We start from the raw sequence: 26,418 nt of genomic DNA on the forward strand, positions 1-26,418 counted from the left end.
AAATCTACAACTGTTGCATCATTATACAATGGTTTCATCCACTACTTTAAAATTCTCCTTTGTTTGTCAAACATGATGCAGGGGTACTTGAATGGCAGCAGTTCTGTATTCAAAGAAATGTATTTAATTCATTTTGAAAATCGGCTTATTCTTCACAAATACAAACCCTTTGAAATTCTGTTGTTTCTTTCAAATAAGGTTTTTTCAATAAAAACAAATGACTGCATATGAAATTTTTTGTTGAGTGTTCCCTTGCTGGATACGAATGCTGGGTTATATTGCTTTTCATGAATTTTCATAGTGTTGCGTTATTCATGTACAATAATACACTCAAGACATTACTTAAAAGGTAAATGTCTGTTTTTAAAAAGGGTTTTTTAATTTTTGCGCTTTACGGTTTCGCGTTAAATTATTTTTGTATTTGATGTTTTTCACCAATCACATAACTATAGAGGCTCCTGATTTGAGATGTTATTAACCGAACATCAAAAGGATGTTTTTTTATAGTTACTTCCTGAATCTCAAAATGCAGATTTTCTCATTATTTTATTCTGTGTTGAATACCTTTTAACACTTCACATTTCAAAGTTTCATTCTTAATTTCGTGGCGCATGAAAGACAGTTACTGTATTATGTCCTTACGCAGAGTCTAAGAACCTCGATAACTCCATCATAGAACCTACGTTAGACACTTGGCAAGAATTCTTCTTGTCGTGAATATCAATCGAATTCTTTTAAGAATTCGCTAATAAAATATAAATTATTTTTTTGTTTTTAGAATCAGATTTGGCATCCGTATTGCGTATTTCAAAGTTATCCCTCGTGCTTTGCTGGATTTTTTGCGACATTATATAGAACGTCAGACGGTCATGTTGAGTATCGACCCGATCGACGGAGCTAAAAAATGAAAATAAATAATGAAACATTACAATCGATGCCTTCGCATGTAACTATCACATTCGGATAGTCGAGTCGTAGTTTATGGAATTCATAGGATGTTTATACATTAGCTTTATATGGTTGTTATATCTTAGTTCAATAAACACTATAAAAAAAAAAATTTATGTGGATCATTAACAAAGGCGGAAAACATGCCGGACGCTTTGGAAGTGAAACTTTTTGTTTTTTTAAACTTATTTTTTTTTTTAACGAAACGTGAGGTGACGTGAGATTAAAAAAAGTGACTTATTTATTAATCTCGTGTTCCATGGTTAAAAAAAGATATTGTTATTGAAAGAATAGATGGAACAAAAAGTATAGTGAAAATTGAAATGGAATTCATGGAAGGATTGTATACCACATTTCGCGATCCACAGTTTCAATGTAACGAAAAGCAAACAATACAACATTGTTTCATTTTATCAAGTGCAAAATGAATTGTGTTAAGGGGAAGCGTAAGAACAAAATAGGTAACAAAACACTAGGAGGAAAGAAAAAGCAGGATAAACAAGAAGACGTACGTCAGTCACGAAAAAAAAATAAGAATGAATTGAATGACGGCTTCAATGAAACTGAAAAAGAGCAATCATTTCTTTTAACTAATAACGACATGTTAGAACAAATGTTCCAGATAAACAAAGAAATGGATTTGGGACGTATTCCCGCTACTCTAAAAAAAGGTACTGGTAGTGTTTACGTTTTCAAAAAGTATCTACAAAAAAGTAAATGATATCAAGCATGTCAATATTTTCTATGTAATGAAAACATTGTTGGATTGTGTGAAGCAGAAATAGATTCAACAGACAATTCGATCCCTTTGACAGAAGAGCAGAAAGCTTTTTTTGACTCACCTATGGTGAAACATGGTATACATCCTGCCTATATTCTAGGTATGCGCTCTCTTCCGCCGTATGTACAAAAAATAGTTTCGGAGGAATCTTCAAGAACTCCATCTGTTGATTCAATCAAAATGACCGCTAAAAAACTCTTTAATCCTTTATTTCCCGATACGAACAAGGATACATTATTCGAGGGGAGAAGAGATGAACAATCGTATAAATTACCGACGGACTTTCATGAGCCGTGTAACAGTAAAAAATGGACGAATAGCTGGCCATACGTTCCACGTTACACAAGTCCTGGATACGCTTTTAAAGGCGCTACGTTTAGTCATCCAAATTGTGAAAACGTATCAAAAAGACCTCAACCGTGGCATCTTCTTAACGATATCCAATCTCTTGCCTCGAACACCTTCTTAAGTTGTTGGACATGGTAACCTAGCAAGTCTTCCCAAATGCACGTGTTACCACAGCCAGTAAATTCCTGCTATACTATCCTAACACGTTACTACTGCTGAGTCGATATTAACATATCTACATTATCATTTTTTTGAAAAGAAATGATTTTATTTAATTTTTAATTTTAACATTACTTTATTTTTTTTGCTTGTTCTTTATTTTGATACCATTGTATATTATCTTTCTTTTTTTAATTTAAAAGGTTATTGAACATAATGTTTTAATTTTTTAATACAATTTTTTTAAACCTTTACTCTATTTTTTTACAAAACAAATGCATATTACTAATGAAATATTGCTTTTAAATGTGTGTATTCGTAATCACAAATAAGGGGTCTAATTGACAGTGAACTTGTGTGCGACATAATATTTCCATATTTTCTAGAAATTGGTCCGGGTGAAGCCGTTTTTCTTCGACGAACATTTGGAGAATAAAAATACGCTGTAACCAAAGTCTGAGAAAAAACAATACATGCTATATTTCATCTGTGCTTAAAAAAAAACCAACTTTTTTGAAAAAGGACAGTAACAACAAGCGCGTTGTGATACGCTCGAAAGTTTTGTGTTAAGTTGATCAAGTTGTTCGAGGGAATCTGACTTTGGTAATCCAATGAAAAATGAATTTCTTAATCGATTAGCAAACAAAAGGCAACATAAATATAAATTCCAAAAATTCTCATTGAATTTGTATTGCTTTGTTTGTGATGCCATTTCGAAAATATTTTCTAAACGCCTAAAAGATAAAAAAGAAATGAAGAATTACTTTTTGCATTTTGGCTTTAACATAAAACAAAAATATTTTAAGACTGCAATGCTTTACCGAAAACAAGGAAAACCACTTGCGAGTTCAGAAATGACAACTCCTTTCAATGAAGATAAAGACGGTGATAAAAAACAACGTAGTTGGAGTACTGTGGATTTTGTACGAAAAAGCTAAAAGAAATAGAAATCTTGGTACCAATTTTTTTTAAGAGTTGATCTTGTCCAGAAGAACAAAATATGACCTACTTGTGTTGCTATCCAAGCACAACGATGATGGTGAGGAAAGTAGTTTAGAGTATAGTGGATAATTTTTTGGAGCAAAGAAAAATCCCAATAAGAATAAGAAAGCTGGGGTGTTGGTGCGCATGTTATGACGCTTAACAAGAAAATATCCAAGATTCCTTCAATTTGAGAAGAAATGCCTGATTGAAATTTTTTCTGATGTATTAATGTGAAACAATGGTCTGTATTGATTTGTTGCGCCAAATGCTCATGAAATGGTAAGAAAGTATTAGAAACAAAAGCCCAAGCATCGTGTTGTGTTTCAATCACCGATTGTAATATAGCAGTGGCTAACACTGCAACATACCATGTTTTGGGAAGAAGATACGTTGAATCAGATTCAACGAATTGTTGCGAATTTTCGTATATGTTTCGTTCTTTTAAAACATACGAAGAAAAATATTTATAAGCAGCTAATAACCTTACACGAGATGGAATTGTTTGTGGCATCCAAGCATGGCACGAAGAATCATCTTGTTTATCCATTTGAGCCCATGATTCCAAACACCCTTCACTAATGAAACATAAAATTTGTAAAATTCTAGGCGAACATGAAACGCATGTCCTTAAAGAAAAATAGTTGGATGATTCAAATGTCTTTTGCGTTTGCAATAATGCTAAACACTCCACGCGAAGTATAATAGAAAGAAAACTCAAATCATCAGGTAAAAGTTGTAATGCATTGAGAATACGAAAACTTGTTAGGCGTACCTAAAAGAACTCTTTCAAATATTTAGAAACAAGAAACGTATAAAGCCAAACATACATCTGTTAACCGTTTTAAGGTCGGATTTGATATGTAATGAAATAGAATATAATATCCCCATCCATCGACAGATGTATCGTTAAGCATTAAAAGTTTTTTTGCTAGTCTAGAATATCAAGAGTGATAAAAAATTTTGAAGAGGAAACACATGATTTAACTTACGATGATTTGTTAGTATAACATAGAAATGCAATAACAGCGCTTAAAAGAATAGAATCATCCAAACACCAACTTAACATTTGTAATGCAACTAAGGTGCACGAATAAGCTAATGATAATTGTTGAGTCGCGAAACGTTCACAAAGATCATTTTGTAAGAGTAGCATACAATCTGGATCAGATGCTGAATCCTCAAGAAAACATTTTATACGAGTTAGAATAGAAGAAGAAAAATGTAAATCACAAACACTCGTTCCGCCTAAGGAAAAACCTAAAGCTTCACTTAGAAGAATCGGTGTTTCTTTTCCATTCAGATGTTTTCTATTTTGTTGCACTAAAGTAAAAGAGTCCAGTTCACGCGATTGAATTCCCTGTATTAACGCGAAAAGCAAATCAATTTCGCTATCACATAAATTCTTTTGATACTCCATAAAATTTGATCCGTGACGCAATACTAGAAATGCATAACCTAGTGTTTCATATAAACCGTGCCTCAACTGTTTGAGAGAACATCCCATCACTGCACGTAGTAAAAATTCAATGAATGGACGATTATCGGATTGGATTAAATTCCCTTGAAGAGACACCTCAGCGTTAGGGAACTGTGAAATGCAATTGTCTTGTTATTGAAAAAAAAACAATTAATATATACTTTCTAATGAACAGAGAAAACAGTTGATTACCAATGTCTTGAAATAACCAAAAAAGCTGATCCTTATGTGCTTCTTCTGCATACCATGAATCGCGTGTACAAGTATAAGAGAGGTTAAAAGAAGGCGCTTTAATTTCTTCGAAAATGTCTTCAAGTATATCATGTAAAGTATTTAAGGGTGTAAAAAGCGGCGTTGTGGAAGAGGGTGCATTGGAATCAAAAGACCAAACACTTGTAGTTTGAAGAATTGATAAATAAAAACTTGTTGCAGCTTTACATCCAAGTCGTGGTGTTTTAGCGTTCCAAAACGTCTACATATGAAAGGAGCATCCATTTTTAAAATTTAGTGTTATGTGCAAAACATTACGAAAACATCTTTCTCTAAACTCGGAAGACAATTGGAAGGGTTTTTCAGGGTTAAAAGCATATCCCAGTGACCTAAAATCTGAAGAATAGTAGCGACCAGATTCCACTGACTTGCGGACGCCACAATATATAAAAGTTGAAAAACAAAGTAAAAACATGTTGCTCCATTGTAGAGTAAAGAGTCTTTTTTTTCTTTCTCTACCATAAGAAAAGTTTTATCAAATTGTTTCTTTGATGAAGCGTTCAGAATATTCAAAGTTGAAAAATTGGTGACAAGGTTTTGTACTATAGATGAACAGGAAAATCGAGGAGAATGACATAAAAATGTTATATATTCGTAAAGAATACAAGGAGCATTTTCTTTCGATTTGACTGTTGAAAGAAAAGTCGTTACAGGATCATCTTCAACACATGTCTGGTAATTAATAAATGGATTTCAAACAATTTGACATAAGATGTCATAGTTGAATACATAAACGCGTTTCAATTTATTAATAAATCAAACAAAAACGTACCAGAGCTTTTTTAGATTTGAAAAAATTAACGTAATAATCTTCCACTTGTTCAAAATTATCTCTTACTTGAAGTATTGAAAAAAATTCTAATAGTAACAAACTATTCTCCTCACAGTGCTCTAAGCCTTCTTTTAAAATGTCCAAACGACGATTCATTCTCTTTTTACAAACAAAATTCACTGCACTAATACTATAAAAATGTTTGATTCAAAACCTCTCTTGGTGTTAACCCCTTTACATGGGATTCACATTCCAAACTTGACAATTTCAACCATAAAGAAGACCTTGTCGTAAACAATGAAAACAACAAATTTTTGCAAACACACTTTAATATGATGTGATCTTACAAGGTACAATTTTCATAGCAATCTCTCTTAGCATCACCCATAATTTTGGCATCGACGACATGACTTGTCTGAAACCATAACCATTTTTTCAAAGTATGAGCTATCAACCACCCAACCAATATTTGCACTCCCCACCATATCTATTTGTTTCTCTTCGTTGACAGGCTCACGTCGAAAAAAATAACGACGCACACATTTTTCTTTCCAATTTGACTTTTTTTTAATTGAATCAACGTAAAAAGGCGCGACATGATAAATATATTGGGTATCTAGCCGAGCGATAATTTGGGAACTTCTCGAGTCTCGCAACATATCCTTCACGAATGAAACCTAAAAACAGAACACTACGTTTCAACACACTATTTTTTAAAACACGCTTGCACAAGATTATTTTTGTTTTTCATTTTCTGTTATACTTTTTCGACGCTCTTTACTGGCATTGGTGTATGCTCTTGTTTCTGTACTTGCAACATTTCTTTCTGTTAAAATAAATCATCAAATAACAAGTCTTTCTACATTTGAAGCCATTTAGTTTTTGTATAAATAACAATACTTTGACAATGTCGTTAGATACAGGAGATGGACTTTTTGACTTTTTTAGCTTTTTTAAATGGCGATTTTTTAAAACGCTGCGGCGCCCAAAAGTACAGGAAGCCGATGAGTGTGATGTTTTTTTTAAATAGCTCGCGTCATCACTCTCTGATTCATGATGCGCTCTCGTTTCTCTTCCTAAAACCACAGAATCAAGTAGGGCACAAGGCTTGTGGTCGATTTTTAACCATTTCCTACTGAATGGTTTATTTTCCATTTGTCCACAAGAAATCAAAGCAAGCAGGCTTTTTTTCAATCAAACAATTTGCATTTTTGTACGTTATAAGCCAGTATTGCTATGTTCTATACAGTTTCGCATTTTAAACCATACCTGTCACAGGAACTAAAAAAAAGAAGAAATATTGATAGGAAGACTTTGCCATTATTTGGTGGTACCGCAATAATCTTCTTTTTCTTATACTATCATATCATAAACGTTTCTTTTAAAGAAAAAACATATTAAAAAAATTGAAAACAGTTTTCTATTAATGGGTCGCCTTATTAGATAAGAAGCACAGCACATTTTCACAGTCTAATGTAACTCCCACTACACAACTAATCTTTTTTTGTATGGTGCGTGCAGTTGTGAAGCCTTCTTGACAAAACGATTTGATCCTTCGTCTTTAACGGCGCTGCACTCAACACAAAATACGTGTATCATTTTTTTCTTTAAAACGCGTCGAGTGAGCATTTAGTTTTTATTATCGTGGCATACAAAATCAGAAACGGGTTTTTTCTAAATTGATTTGTTTTGCTTTTTTTTTTAAAACAACAATACTCAAAAATAGGTGGACACAGAAAGGTTACATAAGAGACATTTCCTTTTTGTTGTTTAGAAAGAATGTGTTATGAGCCACATTCATAAACAGACGGATGCATACAAAAATAACACGTTAAGAAAAAATATAGAGAACATTTTTTATCATTCAACAAATCGGCTAACGTTTTTAACGTTACTAAAAATTGTAAAGAGTAATTTTACAGCATTTGTTTTAATTTTTTTTAGAGAAAGAGAGAGAAGAGAAGAGAGAGAGAGAGAGAGAGAAAGAACTTTTTGTAATTAAACCAATTTTTTTGTGTATCAATTCGAATGTATTTTACATACGTTGTACGTCCTGGAGAAGCTCCAGAGGGTCGTGGACCCCAATTTCAACCTTTTTGGGATCATGTTTTACGTTATAATTTAAGAGGAGGGTTTGCACTTGAACTTTTTGGTTATTCTCTTATTCTTATAAGTGCATTATTGGGTGGTAACATTTTTTATATTGTTGAACCCTTAATAGGAAGTATAAAGGAATTGAAAGATGTTCCCATTATTTTAACACTTTTGGGTACTTTTTTTTATACAGTCGGAGCAGTTTGGCTTCAAAATTTTGGAAGTATTGCGGATGATGATGGAAGGTAATTTTGCAGCGTTTTCTTTAATGGTGTGAAAACAACAAATTGTGTTTCTTTTTTTTAAATAGTATTAAACACTCAAGAGGGTTTCGAGCAGGCATTAAAATACTTCATCAAGCATCCTTACTTGAAATAATTTCTTGGTCTATGACAACAATTTCACTATTTTCTTTTGTTGAATATTTTGAAGATCAATGGTCCAATCAAGCATATGCTAGTGGTTCAACAGCGCTTTATGGATGCGTCGCGAGATCTTTACATGCTCTTTCTTTACTTTTGTATAGTTGTTCTTTATGCTTTCTTGAAAATTTCCATACAGAAGGGACCGGGGAAGTTTTAGGTTGGCTTCTATGTTTGTTGTATCAACTATCTGGTATTTTTGGTTAGTCATTTTATTTCATTTGAACTAAAAAAAAAAATAACAAAATGTTTTGTGCTTTAGAATTATTAACTTTAATTACGGGAGAAGGAAAACTTCATACAACGTTTAGTGTTGTATTTACCCTTTTACTAGGATTTGCTTTGATACTATCTTTCTTTTGGTCTCTCTCGTTCGAACACCTTTTAAACGAATCCGATGTGAAATTAACCCAGTCAGCAATGAGAAACGAATTTTATAAATCTCGCAACGCTATGGCCTATTACGGTCCTCCAACGTGTGTTGAAATGCAAGAAAAAATTGAAAATTAAAACGATGGATTTTATTGACTTTAATTAGTCTTTTTATTATGTATTTTGAAACAATTAAACGAAAAAAAAAAATGGATTAAACCCATATTTTTTTATGTACGATTTGACATTTATTCTGAAAAAAGCATATATTTTGGATTTTTCTATCTAAATACAAAAAAAAAATAATTTAAAAACAATTAAAAAAAAAGAAAATATCCATTTCTTAAAATTTGGTTTTCCATATATTTTAAATACAGCGTTAATACTTTTGTAATTTAACAGTATGAAAAAACAACGTGTTCTCCCGCATCAATTAAATTATTCAAAACAACATCCTTCAATTTTCCGTTGTTCATAGAAAACCGTAACAACATATTCTATAGAAACAGAAATAACACAATAAATGAAAAATTCAGTTTTGATAGAAAATAACGTTCAGCTTACTTTTTTTTGTGATATCACAAAAAGCGAATTTTTATAAGACACCATTCCACTGGGATGCTGTATAAAAGGATGTTTTAGTTTCTACATTTGCGTCAGAAATTTAAATTAACAATAAGAATAAATCGAAAGTGTTACTTGAAGTCGTTTCCACGAATAAATACTATATTCGTATAAATTATGATTTTTTGAAGATCCAATCCATAGTGAATGGCGTGTTTGACAATAATAAAGAGATATAGGCAATTTAATCGGAAGTGTTGCGCGATAGATACCATGTCGATCAAAGATCATCACCCCTTTATTTTTATTTGCGACATAAACGTTATCTAGTGAATCAACAGCGATTCCACGAAGACGATCCGAGTCTAACATAATGAAAGAACCATCATAAAAGTTGCGTTGTTCCTCACTTTGTCCTTCAATTTTCTGTAAATAACTTTTATTTGAAAGAAGTAACGGATTTAGTAGCATTGCATTTTCTCTTTGTTGTAATACAGTAGATCCAGGTAACGCAGCAGGCGTTGCATTTTTCAAAAAATAGCGTAAAACATTACTTGTTCCCTGAAAATTATAGAATTCATGGTACTAATACAACAAGGTCCAATTGCAACTTGCATTACCTGGGCCGATATATAGAAATAGCTTTCATCTTTAGTTTTGGTAACACCATAAGGATGCAAAATGCCTGAATTGGGAGCTGTACGCTTATCTAAGGCAATGTCTAATAATTCTCGACGATTTAAAAGTGCTGGATTACACGGACCGAATCGTAAAATACGACTATTCTACAGGTTATGAAACATACCGACAGACACAGACACACACATGATAATCCTCAAGGAAAAATGTCACGTAACAGATTGAAAGAGAACAAAAAAAAAATGTTTACCATTTTCCAGGCTTCCGTTGCAATAAGAGATCCATTTTTAAGTAGAATTAAACCACGTAAAGAATGAAAGGTATGTAACTTATTAGGGTATAACACAGCACCCATTCCGCATCCATCTCGTGTATAGCGGCATATATTTTTTACTCGTTTAGCATCATTAAATCCTCCGTGATATGTTATATAAAGGTAAGGTGGACCTAAACAATGATCAGGTTGATATTCTTTTGATGCGGAACGATTGCACATGTCATCGTCTCTTGTTAGAGTACTTTTTCCATCTTGATCGGTTTTTGTGTACTGAGACAAGAAAATTTCTTCTGATAACCTTTCATTATTTTTATGAGTGAACAGCGAAGAAGCTTCTTTGTCTTCTTTACGATGAACCACTGGATTAACGGTTTTACGGTCAACTAAATTCGTTAACAGATCGTGATGCCATAAGGCTGGGTTATGTGAAACATTGATTTTCCCACGATCGTGTTCTGATAACACTACAAACTCTTTTTTTAATGTGAATTCTCTTACAAAGCGGTCAAAGGACTGAGTTGACCGAGTATGAAACCATAGGACAAACGCACTAAGAATTAGAGAAATTAATATAAAAACTAATTTGGTACAATATTTATAGCGGCGTTTAGCCAAAGTAAATTTTTGGTTTCTTCGTGCATACAATGATGAGGGATGTATTGAAACAGTGTTTCCGGAATCAAAAGTATAATCAGCTTCATTAGACATAATATGAAGCATCGACTTGTGGTATGAAATGTTTTCAAGTGAAAAATGTTTCAATGTAGCTCTTCCCTCCAATTATCAATACATTGGAGATTCAAAAACATTCCTATAATGTTCTATCACAGATTCATATGTTTCCTTTCGTTATTTTAAAACTCGACAGTTTTAGTCTCAGTGTACACCCGTAAGCAAAAAGTCGCTTATTTTACATGCTGTAAGTTTCTTTATTAACACGAAATAAAAAAATAAAAATGTTAGCCATGCTTTACAAAACAATTTATATAAATTGTTTTTTATTAATCCAATATTAAACACGTTCTGTTTTCTTGATTTTTTTTCTTGATGCATATTTCTTTTTTTTTCTTTTACTATCTTTTTGTAAAAATCCATAGGCAAGGTCTCCAAAAGTTAATTTCTTTTCTTCTTGATATACCTACAAAAATTGCTTGTAAACCTTAAGTTTTTTCATTTGAATATTTCTTTTTCTACCATGATAAGGTACGTTAACGCGCGATAAAAAACGAAAAGCATACCAGCAAACGTTCTATTGTATGATAGAAACGGGTGTGACAATAAAAAATGTTTGTTGAACTATATAATAATTCAAATACTACTTATCAATTTCCAAAGTTAATATAAAAGAGTCGGGAGTTATCAAACATTATATAAAAAAAAATAAGATACACAATTTATTATTGAATTATAGTCTATACAAATTATTTTGAAAATTTTACTTTTCATACTTTTCGTTATATTAAACAGCTGGCTTAAACTCATATTACGCTTACTTCACAAGAACCTATCTAACAAAAAATAAAAAATTACAGTTATAAGGCATTCTTTTTTTTATTGGCTTTCATAAAAAAAACACGGGAATTTTGAGTTGATAAACCTTTATGCAGTTGTAGGTGGAATTTCAACACATGTTTCAATAAATGTCTTGGTAAATTGATCTATCAGCTCGTCTGTATAACAACTTGTTGCGGTTATCCGAAATCGAGGAGCACTAAGAGGACATGCGGGATATCCGACAGCAGAGCACATAAAACCTTTTTCCTTCATTTTTCCTGCAATATTAATAACGCGACTAAGATCGTTAGGAAAAATTATCGGAATCACGCTCGTTGTTTTATCTCCAGTAACAAGAAACTACACAAAGCAATGAATAGAAAGATCACAGATTCAGAACAAAAACAAATTTACTTTATGGTGTTCTGGATAATTTTGAGGCCAATGGGATGAAGATGTCAACTTTTGGCGTAATTTCAAAGAATTCTGTCGAACTCTTTTAATAATAGAAATATCAGTTGACATGATTTCAAAACTTTTCAAAGCAGCTCCTGCACAATAACCTGGTAATGGAGCGGAAAAAACACTACCAACTGCATGATCTGTTAAATAAGCTATAAAACGTTTATCACCCGCTACATATCCTCCAATGGATGCCACAGACTAGTGAAACAGACAATTTAAATGAATTCTTATACTACTCTTAACTGACTTTACTAAAAGTTCCAACTAGTAGAGTGGCAGCCTTTGGTAAATTGTAATATTCTTCTATACCATGTCCTGTTTCTCCCAAAACGCCCAAACCATGTGCTTCATCAACCATTAAATTTATATTGTATTGTTTACAAAGTTGAGAGGCTTTTGGAAGATCTGCAATATCACCATCCATTGAATAGACAGATTCAATAATCTAATATTAAAAAAACAAGTCGTGTCAATAACTAGAATTTTTTTAATTAACATATCACTCCAATTTTTTTCTAAAAAAGAATACCTACCAACCAAGCTGTTGGGAATTTGTGCCTATTTTTCTTAATCATTTTTTCACAGTCCTCAAAGTCATTATGCTTGAAAAAAATAACACAACCACCTCCAAGTTTCAAACCAGCTCTTAAACTTGCGTGAATACGAGAATCTGCAAAGGTAATCTAATGCACATGTAAAAAACAAGATTTTTTTTTTGAAGATGCATTCAAAAAACCTGAGGACTAGTAATGAAAACATTATAGTAGTGAATCTTACCGATTCTGCATTACATACAACGGCTGTAGAACTCATACACGCCAAATACCCTGTAGCGCAAACTAGAGATGCGTCCCTAATCAAACGGGAATAAGCAGAAAATATGTCAATGTGATGGTATCATTTTTTTGTGTATACCGCTTAAAAAAAGAAGCAACGGTAGCCTCGAGTTCTTTCAAAATACTTGTATTGCCTCCTAGCATCCTTGGACCATAATTCCCCGAAGACCATTGTCGAGCTGCTGCAATAGCAGCTTCTTGTACTCGCGAATCACATAACAGATTCAAATAGCTTTTCACGAAACACAATCGGCTTTCGATTTTTAGTGACAGTGATAGGAACACAAATTACCTATAAGACGACATGGGTATACAAGAATGCGATCCGCACGTTATCTTTTCACTTTTAACATTCGACACCTCCCACATAAAAGGCCAACTTTCTTTCATAAAATTTTTACAATCCAAATAAGAATCGACCTCAGTTTCATTAGGTCGTATGGGTAACTTCAGATATTTTTTCTGTTGTAAATATGCTAAATGTCTTTTAGTACGACATTGTTTAATATTAAAAAATAAAGATTTAACAAAAAAAAAAGCATTGAAACCTGAATTTTGAACAAGTGAATACCATCGTTGAAAAGGATTAAAATAATTGAACAAAGTTATTTGTAAAGAATTTGTACAACTTGTTGAAGCACAAGATTGGTCAGATTCCTTCTCTTTAGTATTTTTTGAAAACGTTGCAGGATAAAAAACACCATCATCAGTCAAATACGCTAGTAAAACACCTATAACAGCAACTAATACTATAATACATCGAGGTGATTCGATTTGAGATAAGAAATGGGTAAAAAACATAGCCGTCTGTCTCCCTCTGTAATGACTTTCTGTTAAATGTGAGTATTAAAAAAAAACAAAGATTACAGAAAGTCTTTTTAAAAGAAACAGTGTATTGGTAAATCGTCAAATTTACAAAATGAAAATTTGACTTTGTAAGAGTACCTATTCTCTTTCTGTTACATTTTTCGGAAAAAAAGCATGTAGAATATCCACAACAATAACATGTGTGTTAAACTTTTTGACTAACAGTGATATTAACATAAGATTGCAGAGACCTTGTTTTCGTAAATTTCAAAAATTTAAATTTTTTTGTACAACAAATGAGTCTCACTTTTCTTTTTTTTATGCTGTCATACATTATAAGAAATTAAAAAAAACAGTTTCTATTATGTTATTTAAACGATTTTGTCTTTTTAATTTGTAAGAAAAAAAAACTACCGCTTCATCAGAAAAACAAATTAATTATTACAACGTGTTAAAAGGTTATAACAATCGAATTGATACATATATATACATATGTGAGAATGCAGTTAAGAAAAAGCCATAAAACATTGATATTAAAGGAATTCATTTCTAGAGGCACTGAAACAAAAAGAACCTTGTACATTTTTTTTAATGTCATTTTTAAACTAATTTTTTAGCTGTTGATGACTTTCTAATGTAACGACGGTAAAAGAAAGCTGAAAAAAGATACAGATAAGACCAGTACATGATAATAGAAGCATATAAGCTGCTTCTGGAAATCGCACAAGACGACACGGATGGAGTTATAGTTGAATGATATGGTTTCAAACCAAAGTTAAACAAAAAGTTATGAGAATAAAAAAATGTTATTGATGTTATAATACAACCTACAAAAAAAATGACATTGAATGTGATACCCTTGAACGAAACAAAAAAAGTGTAGTGACCTGCTATCATTTGTAATATTTGTAAAAACGTCACATAAATTCCCCATTTCGGTGGTTTTGGATTTAACGTCGCCAAAAAATAATAAAAATACATTACAGTATGAACTGAAAAGAAAAAAACACCAAAAAAAAAATGTTTATACGAGAAATAGAAGCAACATTAGAGAAGTGTTTATTTTCAAACAAAGTTGATTTGAAAAGTGTACCTGTATAATTCATAGCGCAAAAATATAAGGCAGCTGGTTGTTTAGAAATAAATGAGTACCACGAGCAGAGTAAAACTGTTACATGATGATACCAGTGCAAGAAACTCAAGTTGCGTTTCCGGAAAATAATGAAAAATGTATCTAAAAGTTCGAAATACTATAAAAAGAAAATTTTAAAAAGAATCCAAGGTTACAGAAAAATAGACTGACCTTTGAGAAAATAAAGATAGCAGTCCAAAATCCAGAAGCGCCACTCATCACAGGAAAAGTAGACACATCACAAACGGATGATCGAAATCCATGCGTATATAGGTAAAACAATAAAATTGGAACCATTCTCATCATTCCCCAAAAGGATAAAATACTTAATGCTAAATTCCAATATAACAATATTGGACGTAGATGAAAGGATGGTCGCCGTTTCATGTAGCGTTGAAAGGTGTAAATCAAACATAAATAAGCGAGACATGTTGGAGGAGCTATCCATGCATATTTGGTTACAAAATTCAGCGTAGTATCCATTCGAAAATTTTTCTCCACTGACAATAAAAATGGTTCAAAAAAACTATTAACCTGCATATAATCGTCAAAGGTAGTATCGGGATAACCCATAACTTTAGCAAGTTGAGATAAAACAACACACCCTCTTGTCTGAAATAATTTAAGTGACATATTTTTAACAAAAATTTGTCGCGTGTTAAAATAGATAATTTTTATTTATAAGCTAAAGGAAATTAACCTCAAAAAAAATTTTTTATTGTAAAGGTTCCATACAATGATTAACTTAACAATTTTTTTTTAAACGAAGCGGAACCTTCAGGAAGAAAAACTGATTATATCATTTACTAAAAAATATAGTCATACAAAACTGTTTTGCGTCAGAAATGTAGTTTTATGAAATTATGTAGCACGAATTACTCGTAGATTCGAATTTTTTTAAAAGAAAATTTATTATTTTTCTCAGAATTTTATCGGTACTTTTTTTTTCTGTTAATCAAAAATGTAAGAAAAATTTTAAAATAAAATAGATAACTTTTTTTATTGCACATTTACACATTACATAAAATAAATTAATTCGACTTTAAAAATTGTATTTCGAGCAATAAAATAAAAAAAAAACCAATTTTGTATGTTTAAAAACAATTTCTTTTTAATATTGAAAAAACAATTGTTTTTAATTTTTTAATAAAAACCCAAGATTATAAAAAAAAATTTTGCTCAAGACCACGACAATAATTTTGAACGATAAACATTTTTGTATTGTTTGTTGGTAAAATTCTTTCAGTTGAAGGACGTTTTAGATGCTTTTGCAAGCTTCCTTTAGCAATCCAAAAAGCTGGACTTTTTGGATCTGATGGAAAGTTACTACTTGAGCTTTGTAAGAACCGTTGTGGTTTATAAGTCTCTTCTTTTCCTTCAGCGACAATTGGTAACCTGTTCTGAACTTGATACGTTCGAACGTGTTCGATCATATCTACACAAAGTTTCATATAATGAAGAAAACAAAAAATAAGGTTTAGCACCATCACGCATAGAGTTAGCTTGTTGAGCGATAATAGCTGGTAGTGTACTTCCTCCCAAGTCCTCTCTTCTTTTTTGTTTTTTTCTTGATGAAAAAAGATTAAGCATTCAGTTAATTTTCAAAGTATGGTCGCCTTCTTACTTCGTTACAAGCTGTGCTTTGAGAATCTTTTTTTGTAATAACGCATAGGCTCTTTCTTGTCGTTTCAAATGGGAGACATTTGAGTCAATAGTCTCACAAATTCGCTTGGTTAAAGATTCTCTTTTTTTGCAGTACAAATCGAGACGTGTTTTCAAATCTATTAAACGATCTTCTAATGTCGCTTCTAGCTAAAAGAACGACATTCATAATAATACCAATTTTATTTTTGCATGTTAAAAAGCAAGTCATGCCTTTTGTAAAAAATCTTTTTTTTCTTCGTGACTTTGTAGTTTTCCTTCAGTATCTGTCGGATTAAAAAAAAGCGCTGTTTCAATGGAATCATCGTGAATTATTTTATAAAACATTGTTTCAACATGTTTTTCTTCCTGAAATGAATAAAATAGTTAACGTTTACACCAGGAAGTAATTCCTTACACAAACAATTTCTTCTCTCAATTTCTCCAATTCATTTGAAGAAGACATAAGCGTTTCCTAAACAAAAAGTCCGTAAAAGGCTGTTCAAGCAAGAGAAAAGAATTTTTTCGTACAACTCACGTCATCTAAAGCTTTATCATGAATGTTTTTCACTGCTCTAGGATCCTTTACATTCTGCATTCTTAAGTTATTAACAAAAATTTAATAAGGGTGCTTACAAGAAGACGTTTTATTGTTTGATACATAAATCTTAAGGTTTCTTGACAGCCTTTTTTCAATAAAATAGAAAAAAATGTTACGTTTTTTATTGTTGTGAAGTGGAAGAATACCCACAAACGTCTTTTTGTGTTTTGCGATTTGATCATATCTTACATGCAAGTTTATTGAGTTGAGCTGGGAACTGCAAACATACATTATTTTAATAAAAGAGAGGCAAGATAATAGAAAAATAATGCAAAAGAAAAAACATTAAAAAAAGTACTTACAGAACCATTTTTTAATATATGATTTTGAATAGCACCGTCATGAAGTGAGGAAGGGTCAAAAGTAAAATGCTTTGACATTCTTGACTAATATCATTCGGTCTTATTGATACTGAAAACGTACACAAACGTACCGAGAATTCGAGAAGAAACCGTTCTAGTTGAGGGCGACTCATCTGCGGAGAAAAGACTACTGTTGAATTTATCTTTCTTGTTTTAGAAGAAACATTCCGAAGGTATATGCAACCTTTCTCCATTAAATGACCATTGATAGTTACTAAAAAAAATTATGACATTAACAAAAGATAAAAATTAGAGTATTACTTTTTAATGCAGTATCCTTGCTCTTTGTTATAAACCGTAGTTCATACTATGTCATCAATGAAAACCATAAAAAAATCAATTAAACGTGATAATGACATCTGCATTTATACCTCGCCATTTTGTCGATTCATTACGGAAGTAACCTGAACATTCCCGATTCCGATGCAACTTACTTTAGCATCTCCTCTACAGCATAGCAAAAATTTTTAATACACTCAGCTAAACAATAGATTGTTTACGTAGTGCAATTATTTCCGTATATATCTTTGGTAAACAACAGAATACTCTGAAATGTTCTTGACAGGCAGGTCAACAACAGAGATACGTCCAATGTTTGACTAGTTTTCGAAAAATTTTGGAAACGTATGTCTAACCTGTTCTATATTAGTTTCACATAGAATTACGTATTTTTCGTCCTCGTATTCTCCCCGGTTTAAACTGCACATTTCGCCATACGCAGGACCAGGTGTCAAATTTATCACATACTCTCCTTGACCTAAAAATAATGGAATTGCAGATATAAACAAATAATATTTTATCATTTATTTATGATGAATCTATGATAACAAATAATTGCTTTTTCAATAAACTGTCACCTATTAATTTTGTATAGTTTTTTGGCCATGTTGATAATTGTTTTTTTTTTGGTCGACAAAAAAAAAGAAGAGAATATTTTCCAGCCTGAAAAAAACGACATTGTGCCTACAAATAATTAAATTTCATAACTTTCTTTCTATGCAATTAAAAATAATCGTTATATAACATGACGTACACTAACACGCTGTCGCTTTTTGTTTCCCACAAACCAACTACATGGAGTCAATTCGACTTCTTCAACCTCAGTTTCGTTGTGAGTTCCATCCACTTCCGATAAAGATGTTAAAATTGCTGCCCTCATAATATACTGTTCTTTTTGGGGGGGAGTATAAGAAAAGTCCAAGCTCACAAAATCTATAACGACCTAAAATTTTAACAATGCTGATAAAAAAACAAAGCATTCCTTTTTTATTCTTCTTATGTAGCAGAAGATCACTATTTATGTAAAAAGAATCAAAAGCAATAACAATAAAAAAACTAAAATATAAACAAAAAACTATAAGTTCTATTCAAGAGTACCGTTAACCATTGTCCACATGTTCCACCTCTTAACATGGTTCCAGAGATCAAACACGCCGGATACAAAATTACTTGTTTATGCTGGTGTAATGGTATGCACGCTGCTTCCACGTCATAATTATCACTTTCTTCAAATACCTACAAATTCCAAATGTTATACGGTTAAGAAACAGAGAAAAATAAAAAAAAGCGTCAGGTGAAACCGACATAAAAATTTATTATTCTACTGAGATGTCTTTACCTTTTCGGAGTCACAAACTGTATTAGCGTACAAATAATTCATTTCTATAGTAGGGTGACAAAATTACGATTGCTCCAATTTTACACAGTAATCGTTACTTAATTTCTAATAAATGAAAATTATCACCACGCTTTATAACAATATAAAAAGTGTATATAGTCACGTCGTCATCGACTTTTGATACGAAATCAACGGAGTTAGACAAACTCAAACTCTTTTGTAAAAAAAGCATTGACCACCATTTTTACTCGTTATAGTTACCTAAACTACTGTTCATATATTTTCAAATCGATAGAATGAGGCTAAAAATTAAGTGATAAACGAAGATTCAAAATGTTTTATTTTTCTACTTTTCAAACAAAAATTTTAGCGTCGATTCTTGAAATTCATTTCACTAAAGAAAAATATTGGACAATTGTCTACAACGGAAACAACCTTACTAGTAATGGATTTACAACAAATTTTCGTATACATAGGTTTTCTGTGAAAGAAATTATACTTTAAGTTTAGCTATTGGAAATCTGTTTATATTAAAAAATCAACAAAAAAATTAAACATGGTATGCTTGTTGAATATTGAATGACGTATTGGACTTATTTAAAAATAAGTATTTACTTTACTAAAATATTTTACCAAATCAACTTAAGCTAATTTCGATAAGAATCCGAATTGTAAAATGTAGCACATTCTATTTTATAACAAGTTGGTCTGTGTTGGTTTTTTTGTTGTTTGGAAACATGTTTAACATTAAACAAATAAAATTGACTTTTTTTTTATTTTCTGAAAACGCGCAAGTTAAACCTGAATAGATAAAAAAAATGAGTATCACAATAGATTTAAGTCAAATATCTCGTAAAACAATATTTTCTTGTACATGAAAAACGTAGACTACTGAAACCCGCCTTGAAAAACTCGTTGAATCTAAACAAAACGCTATTCCTTGTTTTTTAAAACAACGTCACCATGCATATAAAATGATGCAATTTGTTAAAAGAAATTTAAAAATAAAAAAATGGATTTCCCATAGTAAAAATATGACAGAATAAGATTATAAACAAAATTTTGGTGTAAAAAATAAACTGCATTTAATTTTGTACTATTGTCATAACGTAATAATGTTTTTACCAAAACATATATTTTTATTGTTTGACGTAATCTTCCTCTAATCCAAGCACCTTCAAAATTTTACGTTCTGCCTCTTCAGTAGAAGACGCTTCGTCTACTTGCTTAGATAAAGGAGGTATTGCTCTATTTTTAGCTTCTCGCTCCTCCTTTTTTCTTTCATGTTTCTACAGTAAATGTAATAGAGTTACTTTTTAAAAAAAATTGCCAACCTCGTAATTATCTAATGACACATTAAGTTTGGAAATACTATCGTCTAAGGTATTGTTCTCCGGACGCTTTTGAAAATAACGTTGACACAGTATTGCTACTTTTTGTACCGAATGAAACTTACAGAAAAAATTCGGTGAGTTAAGTTGACAATGGGTTGTATTATAGTATTCCACTTTAAAATATGCAAAGTAAAATAAAGTCATAAACTTTTAACAAACGCAAACATACAGGATTTCTAGAGGGGAACTCAGAAATTTCTTCTTTCTGATCGCCTGTAGGAGGTGAAATTTGGCGTTGAAGGCTGGCATGTGTTTTAGCTACATGAATTCCATAGAGAACGCGAGGTAGAATCAGTAAAAAAACAACACAGGAAAATAAAAATTGTTTCATGGTACTTCTTAACGAAAAAAAATTATATACGGCGGGACTTATTATTAGCTTTTTGTATGGGGCGGGAGTACATAACATATAACAAAAAATGTGGTGATATAAATAAAAGATCTATTGCCTAGGGGTAGTATTAGATTAATAAGAGATGGTTTTTATTGTTAATCCTCCACATGCCAATATAAAACATTGAATGAAGCTAATAAAAGAAAATTTTTAAATATTAAATGTAAAAATATTCCTGATGAACATAGTTAACCTGTTCTTTTATATATTACATATTAAATTTAAAGAACTTTTTTTTTACTTTGTTTAAAAATGTGGTTGTGAGAAGTGTTTTTTATTTTTTTTGAAAATCAACAAAACATTTTTTCTAATGTAACGTTGAAATATCTAAAATTAGACTATTTCTTTTTTTAAATATAGTTATTAGAGATTCATCTTTGCATTTAAAAAACATACGATTAAAAATATTTTTGGATCACGTAGTGTATGAACAACGAGGCGTGGTAGTAGAAAAAATGTAGAACTAATTCTATAAATCAGAATAGTCTCAGTTGCTTTTACACAAAAACATCAATTGTAGCTTTTTATCAAGAGAGATAAAGTGTCCTTTACACTTTCGTCGTAAAAGTGAAAAGTTGTTTTTTTCTCTATGCTACAGGATATGCATAGAGAAGCAAGTTTACTAGAGAAACTCGGTCTTTCTCAAAAATCTTTATTTTCTCTATTTTTAGCTTCATTGGGTGGTGCCATCGCTGGTATTGTCGTCTCCATTATTGTAAATACGGCTTTGGTTGAACTAACAGTGAATCCTTTTTTTTCCGTCGTACGTTTCTATACTAAGTATAATACATGGTATTATACATTTTTGAAAAATGAAAACGCTATGTTCTTTCTTTTCTACTAGTATTTTGCGTTCCTCTCGGTATCAGTTGGATGTCTTATACTATGGAGGGTCGTAAATCGTGAGGTTCCTGATCCTGATAATGTTTATCAAAAACAGCTTGCTACCTTAGCATATCTTGTGCGTACGCTATGGTTTCAATTTACGAATTTATTCATGTAATTGTTATAAAAGGTCATTCTTTCTGGATTTTTTGCTTTTCTGTTACCTCAAAGCTGGTTTATTCAATTGAACCCTTTACTAAAAATTCCAGTATACAGCATTCTTGGAATTTCAGTAGCTTTCTCTTTATCCTTCACTCTCGTTGACGTTTTAAACCTTATTTTTGGCTTGTTTCAGTCGACAGCGTCTAGATCGATAGTACAGTCTGTATCACAAGTAAAACGAATGAGTTATAAACAAAGCGCTACTTTAATTACATATATTATATTTGTAGGTTCGATTGGTTGTTTTTGCTACAATCTTAATGGGGGGAACATTCGGTACGATCTTTGGGTTTGCAGATGTCGAAGACGCAGTAACATCTTCTATGGAATTAGCTATGATGCGCGAAGAGAATTATTGTTATCCGCTTGGAGGGCTTTTGGGAGCCATGGTAGTCATGTGGGCTCTGTTTTATTACTAATATTTGTTCCTTTATTTAGACCGGTTTTGGTACAGAGTATTTACGTGAAAAAGAAACCGTCTGGCTTCCTGTTCGTAATTCTGAGTTTGAAGAAGACATTTGAATTTTGCTTTATCACAAGCATATCCTTTATTCTACTTTATAGATAAAACGTATCCGTAACACCTTGATTCTTTTGAACGTTTTGTTAAAAAATATATCAAAGTTTCATTTCATTAGAAAGATAACAAGGTCTTTTTTAGTCTGCTAGTTTAGTATTAAAAGAAAAAAAATTAATAAACATGTAATATAAAGTATTGTTGTTTTTTTGTATATATTTTGCTGGTATCAGGACAAATGAAGTGAAAATATTAGTGAATACCATTTGTGATCTTTTTTCTTATTCTACTGCAGTGCTTACTCATTATAGAACTAACTGGTTCAGATGTCAGCGATAAAAATCAACGCAAACAATGGTATTTATAAAATAAAAAAAACATCCAGTTTTCAATAATATTAGTCTTTTGCACTCATACGAGATTTTTGACGTTTTTCTTTTTGTCGGGCTTTATAAATTGAGTTTTTCTTCCATATATTATGTGTGGTAAAATAGAGAATCTTTATCAATAGTAAACTAGTTTAAAAATTAAATTTGCAAGTATTTAAAGTATTCCATGAGTTTAAATCCAATAATTCTTGGTACTTTTTTGGATTAAAACAAAAAAAAAAGACACCTAAATAATAAAGTGTAATAGTGAAAATTGCGAATTCGTTTGATCAAAGTGTTGTCTACAATGCTAATAATATTTTTCTGAATGTAATAATTTATTTATTTGGAAAGTGAATAAGACACATCGCGAGCTGGGAACAAATAGTTTTGTTTTCATGTTAATGTCTCGACAAGTACCCTCGCGCTGGTTAACAATGTACTTTAAAATTGGATAGTGATGATATAATTTTTTAAATGCCTGCTTATGGTTCTTGTACATATGTAGAAGCAACAAGAGGAGTAAGCCAGAGTTGTGTGCAAAGTAATGGCTCCTATAATTTTGCTTCAAAGAGAAGACGGTTAAAATCTTTTTTTCTTCACGTGAATGATCAAGGTAAAGCTACTTTAAAGGGCGTTTCGGATTCTGAAACAAATGTTTGTTATTTGTTCATAAATATTCCATGTTCTTTAATTCTTTATTATTCCGTTTCATATTATTTTTTAATTTTTAAAATAAAGAATTAAGAATATTCTACAGTAGTTTTCTTGTTTCATAAACAAATGAGTCTCTTGTGATAAATTATTTTTTTTAATCGTGCTGCTAATTTGATATACTATACTTATGTTATTGCTTAATTGATAAAACTCGGATAACTTTAAATTATTGTGGATTGTTTCTTATATATGCTTTAAAATCACGCACTAAGTCTCAAACATAATAAAATAGAAACATGTTTATAGATTAACAAACATCTTAATATGTGATGGTCGGCAGGGTAGACGGCGCTAGAAACGCGTTTTTTATAATGACAAAAAGTTGTTTTGCATATATTTCATTACTAGATATGTTTATAAAAGTGTTGGTCAATTTCAGTGATAGATTTTTGTTTTTTATAGAAAAACAAAATTTTAGAAAAACTTTTTACTAGTTTTTTGTTTCTATAGATACGTCGCGTATACCTGTTATCACGGATTATTTTCATCAATGTGACAAAATAGCTACAGATTGTAACTCATTTAAGAGAAGTCATGAAGACGTTATGTGTCAATTAGATGAATCATCACAAGAAGAGCATTGTTTCAAAGATGAATGTGAAATGAATAAAATTTATTTAAAAGATAAATTGATAAAAGGTATTTCAGTATCCGGAAATGTTGTACAGAATAAATTCAAACGGAAAGAAATCAGTTCCAAAAATCGAACACTTCAATATCATGGTCCATCAACAACACCGGAAGGAGGTAAAATTCTTCCTAAGACAATGTTCAATTTATCGGGAGAAATGAACTTGTGTACTAAGGTCTATAGTGGTAATGACACAGAACGGCATTTTTTATTTTCAACAGCGTCAACAACATGTACATCTTTGGCTTCTCCCTACCCTCATGAGATCAAAACAGCTTGTTCTCAAAAATTCCCTGTAAGCACACAAGAGACTGAGAGTCTTTGTGAAGACGCTTTCCAAGGAAATGAGAGTCTTTCTTCTAATAGAGCGTCATTTAATGGAGAGAATTTACACACTTTTTTAACAGGCACCACTGACAATTTTCAATGGACATCAAGTACTGAGCGATCGGATGTCAAACAAGTTAAAAAACAAGAAAGTGAATGCGCTACCGGTAATGCACTGGAATTAAAAATGAATCAAACTCTTTTTTTCAAGCCAAAAACTTCAATACCAATAAACCAGAATAATGAATGTTTGAAGGAATATTCATGTACACAAAACGAAGAAAATAGAACTGAAAAAGAATACAAAACTTCTACGAATGATAAGAAAACTGTGGTGGTGAAGAGTGTCGATGAAGATGATGTTCAAATGACAGATTTCACAATAGATGATGGGTATATTGTCACACCTGGTAAACATCGCATACATATTAATAATTTTTTAATGGATGCAGATAAAAAAATGAGAGAGCAATTACGATTTGAAGAACCAGGTATTGCTGCTATCTCTTCTTACTCACAAGATATTTTTTTTGAATGGAGACAGTCAGAAAAGAAAATAGATAAAAAAGTGTTTCAATTATCTTTTAAAACGGGTACAGATGTTGAAAGGTTTCGTCGTATGGCGGTGGAATGTATTTTAATGTACGTTCGTGATTCGGCTTTAACACTGGCCACGGCACACTGTTCCATTCACAACGTTCATCGAATCTTGTTGTATTACATACAACAACCTCGTTCGCAGTTAACAGCAAATACATTCTTTGGTACGGTAGCAGCATGTGTTCGAATGGCGTCTAAACATGAAGAAACGCCCGAAAAAACACGATTTCTTCGTGATCCTTCAGGTCAATCATTGTGGATGCGATTTGGTATTGATGAACAATACCTTTCTTTCAATGAAGAAGATCTTAATAACATTGAAATTCAATGTTTCAAAATTTTAGAGTATCCACTGACACCACCTAGTAGCCCTGATTATTTGCAAAGATATTTAACTGTGGGTGGTTGGCCCTTGACACAGCAAGAATCATATAGAGAAATTTCGTTGTACTTGGTAAATTTAGCTCTTTTCTCTAGAAACGATATTGATCGTTTAATAGGGATTGTTCCAAGTCTACTAGCTGCGGGTGCCTTAGCTTTAGGGATCAAAGTTATAAGCGCTGGAAGTGATGAAGGATATGAGTTTTGGCCTCAAAGGCTTGTAGTTTACTCTGGATACAGTATTGCAGATTTACGCGTGGCTGTGCGCGGTCTTAGTTCTTTATTGCGCAGAAAACCAGTCGAGGTTCGTTCTAACGTTATTTGATATCAAGAAGAAGAAAAAAAATTATTTTTCGTTTCATATCGTGTTGTTAGAGTCACATATTAGAGGATTTTCATCCAGTATGGGCACGCTATGATTGGAAATGATGACCCTACAATTGCCTTGTGCTTTTCAGAAAAGTTTTAATTCACGTCACTTAGATTCCTGCAAAACGATACAAGCCCAAAACAATTGTTACTCCATGATCGCAACGTAACTAGATTCTTTTTTTTTTGGCACCAACCATCACAAACCCCTTTCGCTTTACCTTAGTACCTCCCTTTTTGAATTTCTAGCGTATCGTGATTAATGTAACGATTCGACTTGTATTCTAGCCAAGCAATACTGGCGTAGATATTTCACAGTTGATACTAAAACAATAACCTCTTTAATTCTTATTGTTTCTTTTTTATTTTTAACACATATTTTCCAATTGCCTTTTACATATGCCGTTAATGCGACTCCTCATCTTGTTAGTTGACATACAAAATTGAAGGCATTTAGTTAAACATTATTTATCTATGATATGGAATAATATTTATACAAAATGTACTCTTTTTTCAAAACTTTCGTTTTAATTTTGCATTAAAAAAGAAGACTCTATCGTGTTTCACACTGACGAGAGCTACAATTTTTACGCCATGTTCAGATTGACAC

The 26,418-nt window shown here is 31.7% G+C and overlaps 8 protein-coding genes across 28 annotated transcripts; 4 read left to right on the plus strand and 4 right to left on the minus strand.

Annotated features, from left to right (window-relative positions):
- The first annotated feature begins 1,334 nt into the window (after window positions 1–1,334).
- LOC128883002 (uncharacterized) lies at window positions 1,335–2,418 on the plus strand. 2 transcript variants are annotated; one of them, XM_054134934.1, is made up of 2 exons: window positions 1,335–1,619; window positions 1,725–2,418. In XM_054134934.1, exons 1-2 carry the CDS (start codon window positions 1,373–1,375, stop codon window positions 2,213–2,215), a joined length of 738 nt encoding a protein of 245 aa, XP_053990909.1. In that variant the 5' UTR covers window positions 1,335–1,372; the 3' UTR covers window positions 2,216–2,418. The 2 variants fall into 2 exon arrangements, with proteins under 2 accessions (XP_053990909.1, XP_053990910.1); XM_054134935.1 differs by having other exon boundaries at window positions 1,336–1,619; window positions 1,728–2,418.
- Window positions 2,419–2,523: 105 nt separating this feature from the next.
- Window positions 2,524–7,311, minus strand: LOC128882999 (uncharacterized). Its single transcript, XM_054134929.1, has 16 exons — window positions 7,074–7,311; window positions 6,876–7,020; window positions 6,640–6,815; window positions 6,503–6,565; window positions 6,222–6,416; window positions 6,087–6,154; window positions 5,954–6,023; window positions 5,740–5,898; window positions 5,226–5,639; window positions 4,890–5,169; window positions 4,210–4,825; window positions 4,048–4,153; window positions 3,246–3,992; window positions 3,058–3,170; window positions 2,746–2,970; window positions 2,524–2,692 (listed from the first exon to the last, which is right to left on the minus strand). The coding sequence occupies exons 2-16, from the start codon at window positions 6,892–6,894 to the stop codon at window positions 2,539–2,541; spliced, it is 3,405 nt and encodes a 1,134-aa protein (XP_053990904.1). The 5' UTR covers window positions 6,895–7,020; window positions 7,074–7,311; the 3' UTR covers window positions 2,524–2,538.
- A 312-nt stretch (window positions 7,312–7,623) lies between these two features.
- On the plus strand, window positions 7,624–9,035 carry LOC128883001 (uncharacterized). The gene is made up of 3 exons (XM_054134933.1): window positions 7,624–8,078; window positions 8,144–8,457; window positions 8,518–9,035. The coding sequence occupies exons 1-3, from the start codon at window positions 7,768–7,770 to the stop codon at window positions 8,763–8,765; spliced, it is 873 nt and encodes a 290-aa protein (XP_053990908.1). The 5' UTR covers window positions 7,624–7,767; the 3' UTR covers window positions 8,766–9,035.
- Window positions 8,737–13,832, minus strand: LOC128883000 (8-amino-7-oxononanoate synthase-like). 4 transcript variants are annotated; one of them, XR_008458668.1, is made up of 8 exons: window positions 13,195–13,832; window positions 12,982–13,134; window positions 12,844–12,919; window positions 12,600–12,749; window positions 12,314–12,511; window positions 12,016–12,264; window positions 11,346–11,961; window positions 10,729–11,297 (listed from the first exon to the last, which is right to left on the minus strand). XR_008458668.1 is itself a non-coding variant. In XM_054134931.1 (7 exons), exons 1-7 carry the CDS (start codon window positions 13,701–13,703, stop codon window positions 11,707–11,709), a joined length of 1,590 nt encoding a protein of 529 aa, XP_053990906.1. In that variant the 5' UTR covers window positions 13,704–13,832; the 3' UTR covers window positions 10,729–11,706. The 4 variants fall into 4 exon arrangements, 2 of the variants coding, with proteins under 2 accessions (XP_053990907.1, XP_053990906.1); XR_008458667.1 differs by having other exon boundaries at window positions 10,729–11,245; window positions 11,302–11,961; XM_054134931.1 differs by having other exon boundaries at window positions 10,729–11,961.
- A 203-nt stretch (window positions 13,833–14,035) lies between these two features.
- Window positions 14,036–15,644, minus strand: LOC128882921 (elongation of very long chain fatty acids protein 3-like). The gene is made up of 4 exons (XM_054134768.1): window positions 15,013–15,644; window positions 14,803–14,959; window positions 14,597–14,701; window positions 14,036–14,536 (listed from the first exon to the last, which is right to left on the minus strand). Exons 1-4 carry the CDS (start codon window positions 15,472–15,474, stop codon window positions 14,310–14,312), a joined length of 951 nt encoding a protein of 316 aa, XP_053990743.1. The 5' UTR covers window positions 15,475–15,644; the 3' UTR covers window positions 14,036–14,309.
- A 212-nt stretch (window positions 15,645–15,856) lies between these two features.
- On the minus strand, window positions 15,857–21,102 carry LOC128883085 (uncharacterized). Of its 13 annotated transcripts, none has more exons than XM_054135086.1 (26): window positions 20,627–21,102; window positions 20,520–20,570; window positions 20,398–20,463; window positions 19,697–20,352; window positions 19,504–19,584; window positions 19,414–19,457; window positions 19,325–19,365; window positions 19,162–19,277; window positions 19,064–19,107; window positions 18,823–18,903; window positions 18,479–18,667; window positions 18,303–18,408; window positions 18,081–18,202; window positions 17,946–17,992; window positions 17,817–17,892; window positions 17,707–17,752; window positions 17,517–17,659; window positions 17,386–17,469; window positions 17,273–17,300; window positions 17,119–17,168; window positions 17,021–17,074; window positions 16,901–16,957; window positions 16,717–16,851; window positions 16,466–16,653; window positions 16,326–16,408; window positions 15,857–16,276 (listed from the first exon to the last, which is right to left on the minus strand). In XM_054135086.1, exons 9-26 carry the CDS (start codon window positions 19,103–19,105, stop codon window positions 16,002–16,004), a joined length of 1,806 nt encoding a protein of 601 aa, XP_053991061.1. In that variant the 5' UTR covers window positions 19,106–19,107; window positions 19,162–19,277; window positions 19,325–19,365; window positions 19,414–19,457; window positions 19,504–19,584; window positions 19,697–20,352; window positions 20,398–20,463; window positions 20,520–20,570; window positions 20,627–21,102; the 3' UTR covers window positions 15,857–16,001. The 13 variants fall into 13 exon arrangements, with proteins under 13 accessions (XP_053991061.1, XP_053991057.1, XP_053991056.1 ...); XM_054135082.1 differs by having other exon boundaries at window positions 18,823–18,960; XM_054135081.1 differs by having other exon boundaries at window positions 18,823–18,960; window positions 19,064–19,168.
- Window positions 21,103–21,277: 175 nt separating this feature from the next.
- On the plus strand, window positions 21,278–22,734 carry LOC128883087 (uncharacterized). 3 transcript variants are annotated; one of them, XM_054135092.1, is made up of 5 exons: window positions 21,278–21,614; window positions 21,696–21,812; window positions 21,867–22,070; window positions 22,129–22,295; window positions 22,353–22,734. In XM_054135092.1, exons 1-5 carry the CDS (start codon window positions 21,441–21,443, stop codon window positions 22,363–22,365), a joined length of 675 nt encoding a protein of 224 aa, XP_053991067.1. In that variant the 5' UTR covers window positions 21,278–21,440; the 3' UTR covers window positions 22,366–22,734. The 3 variants fall into 3 exon arrangements, 2 of the variants coding, with proteins under 2 accessions (XP_053991067.1, XP_053991066.1); XM_054135091.1 differs by having other exon boundaries at window positions 21,298–21,614; window positions 22,129–22,287; window positions 22,337–22,725; XR_008458723.1 differs by having other exon boundaries at window positions 21,305–21,631; window positions 22,129–22,287; window positions 22,337–22,723.
- Window positions 22,735–23,246: 512 nt separating this feature from the next.
- Window positions 23,247–26,279, plus strand: LOC128883092 (uncharacterized). 3 transcript variants are annotated; one of them, XM_054135100.1, is made up of 4 exons: window positions 23,247–23,399; window positions 23,951–25,222; window positions 25,304–25,743; window positions 25,815–26,279. In XM_054135100.1, the coding sequence occupies exons 1-4, from the start codon at window positions 23,261–23,263 to the stop codon at window positions 25,866–25,868; spliced, it is 1,905 nt and encodes a 634-aa protein (XP_053991075.1). In that variant the 5' UTR covers window positions 23,247–23,260; the 3' UTR covers window positions 25,869–26,279. The 3 variants fall into 3 exon arrangements, with proteins under 3 accessions (XP_053991075.1, XP_053991074.1, XP_053991076.1); XM_054135099.1 differs by having other exon boundaries at window positions 23,951–25,743; XM_054135101.1 differs by lacking the exon at window positions 25,815–26,279 and having other exon boundaries at window positions 23,951–25,512; window positions 25,559–25,694.
- The last annotated feature ends 139 nt before the right edge of the window (window positions 26,280–26,418 follow it).

This window comes from Hylaeus volcanicus, unplaced genomic scaffold, assembly GCF_026283585.1.
Source record: "Hylaeus volcanicus isolate JK05 unplaced genomic scaffold, UHH_iyHylVolc1.0_haploid 12197, whole genome shotgun sequence".
Lineage (NCBI taxonomy): Eukaryota > Metazoa > Arthropoda > Insecta > Hymenoptera > Colletidae > Hylaeus > Hylaeus volcanicus.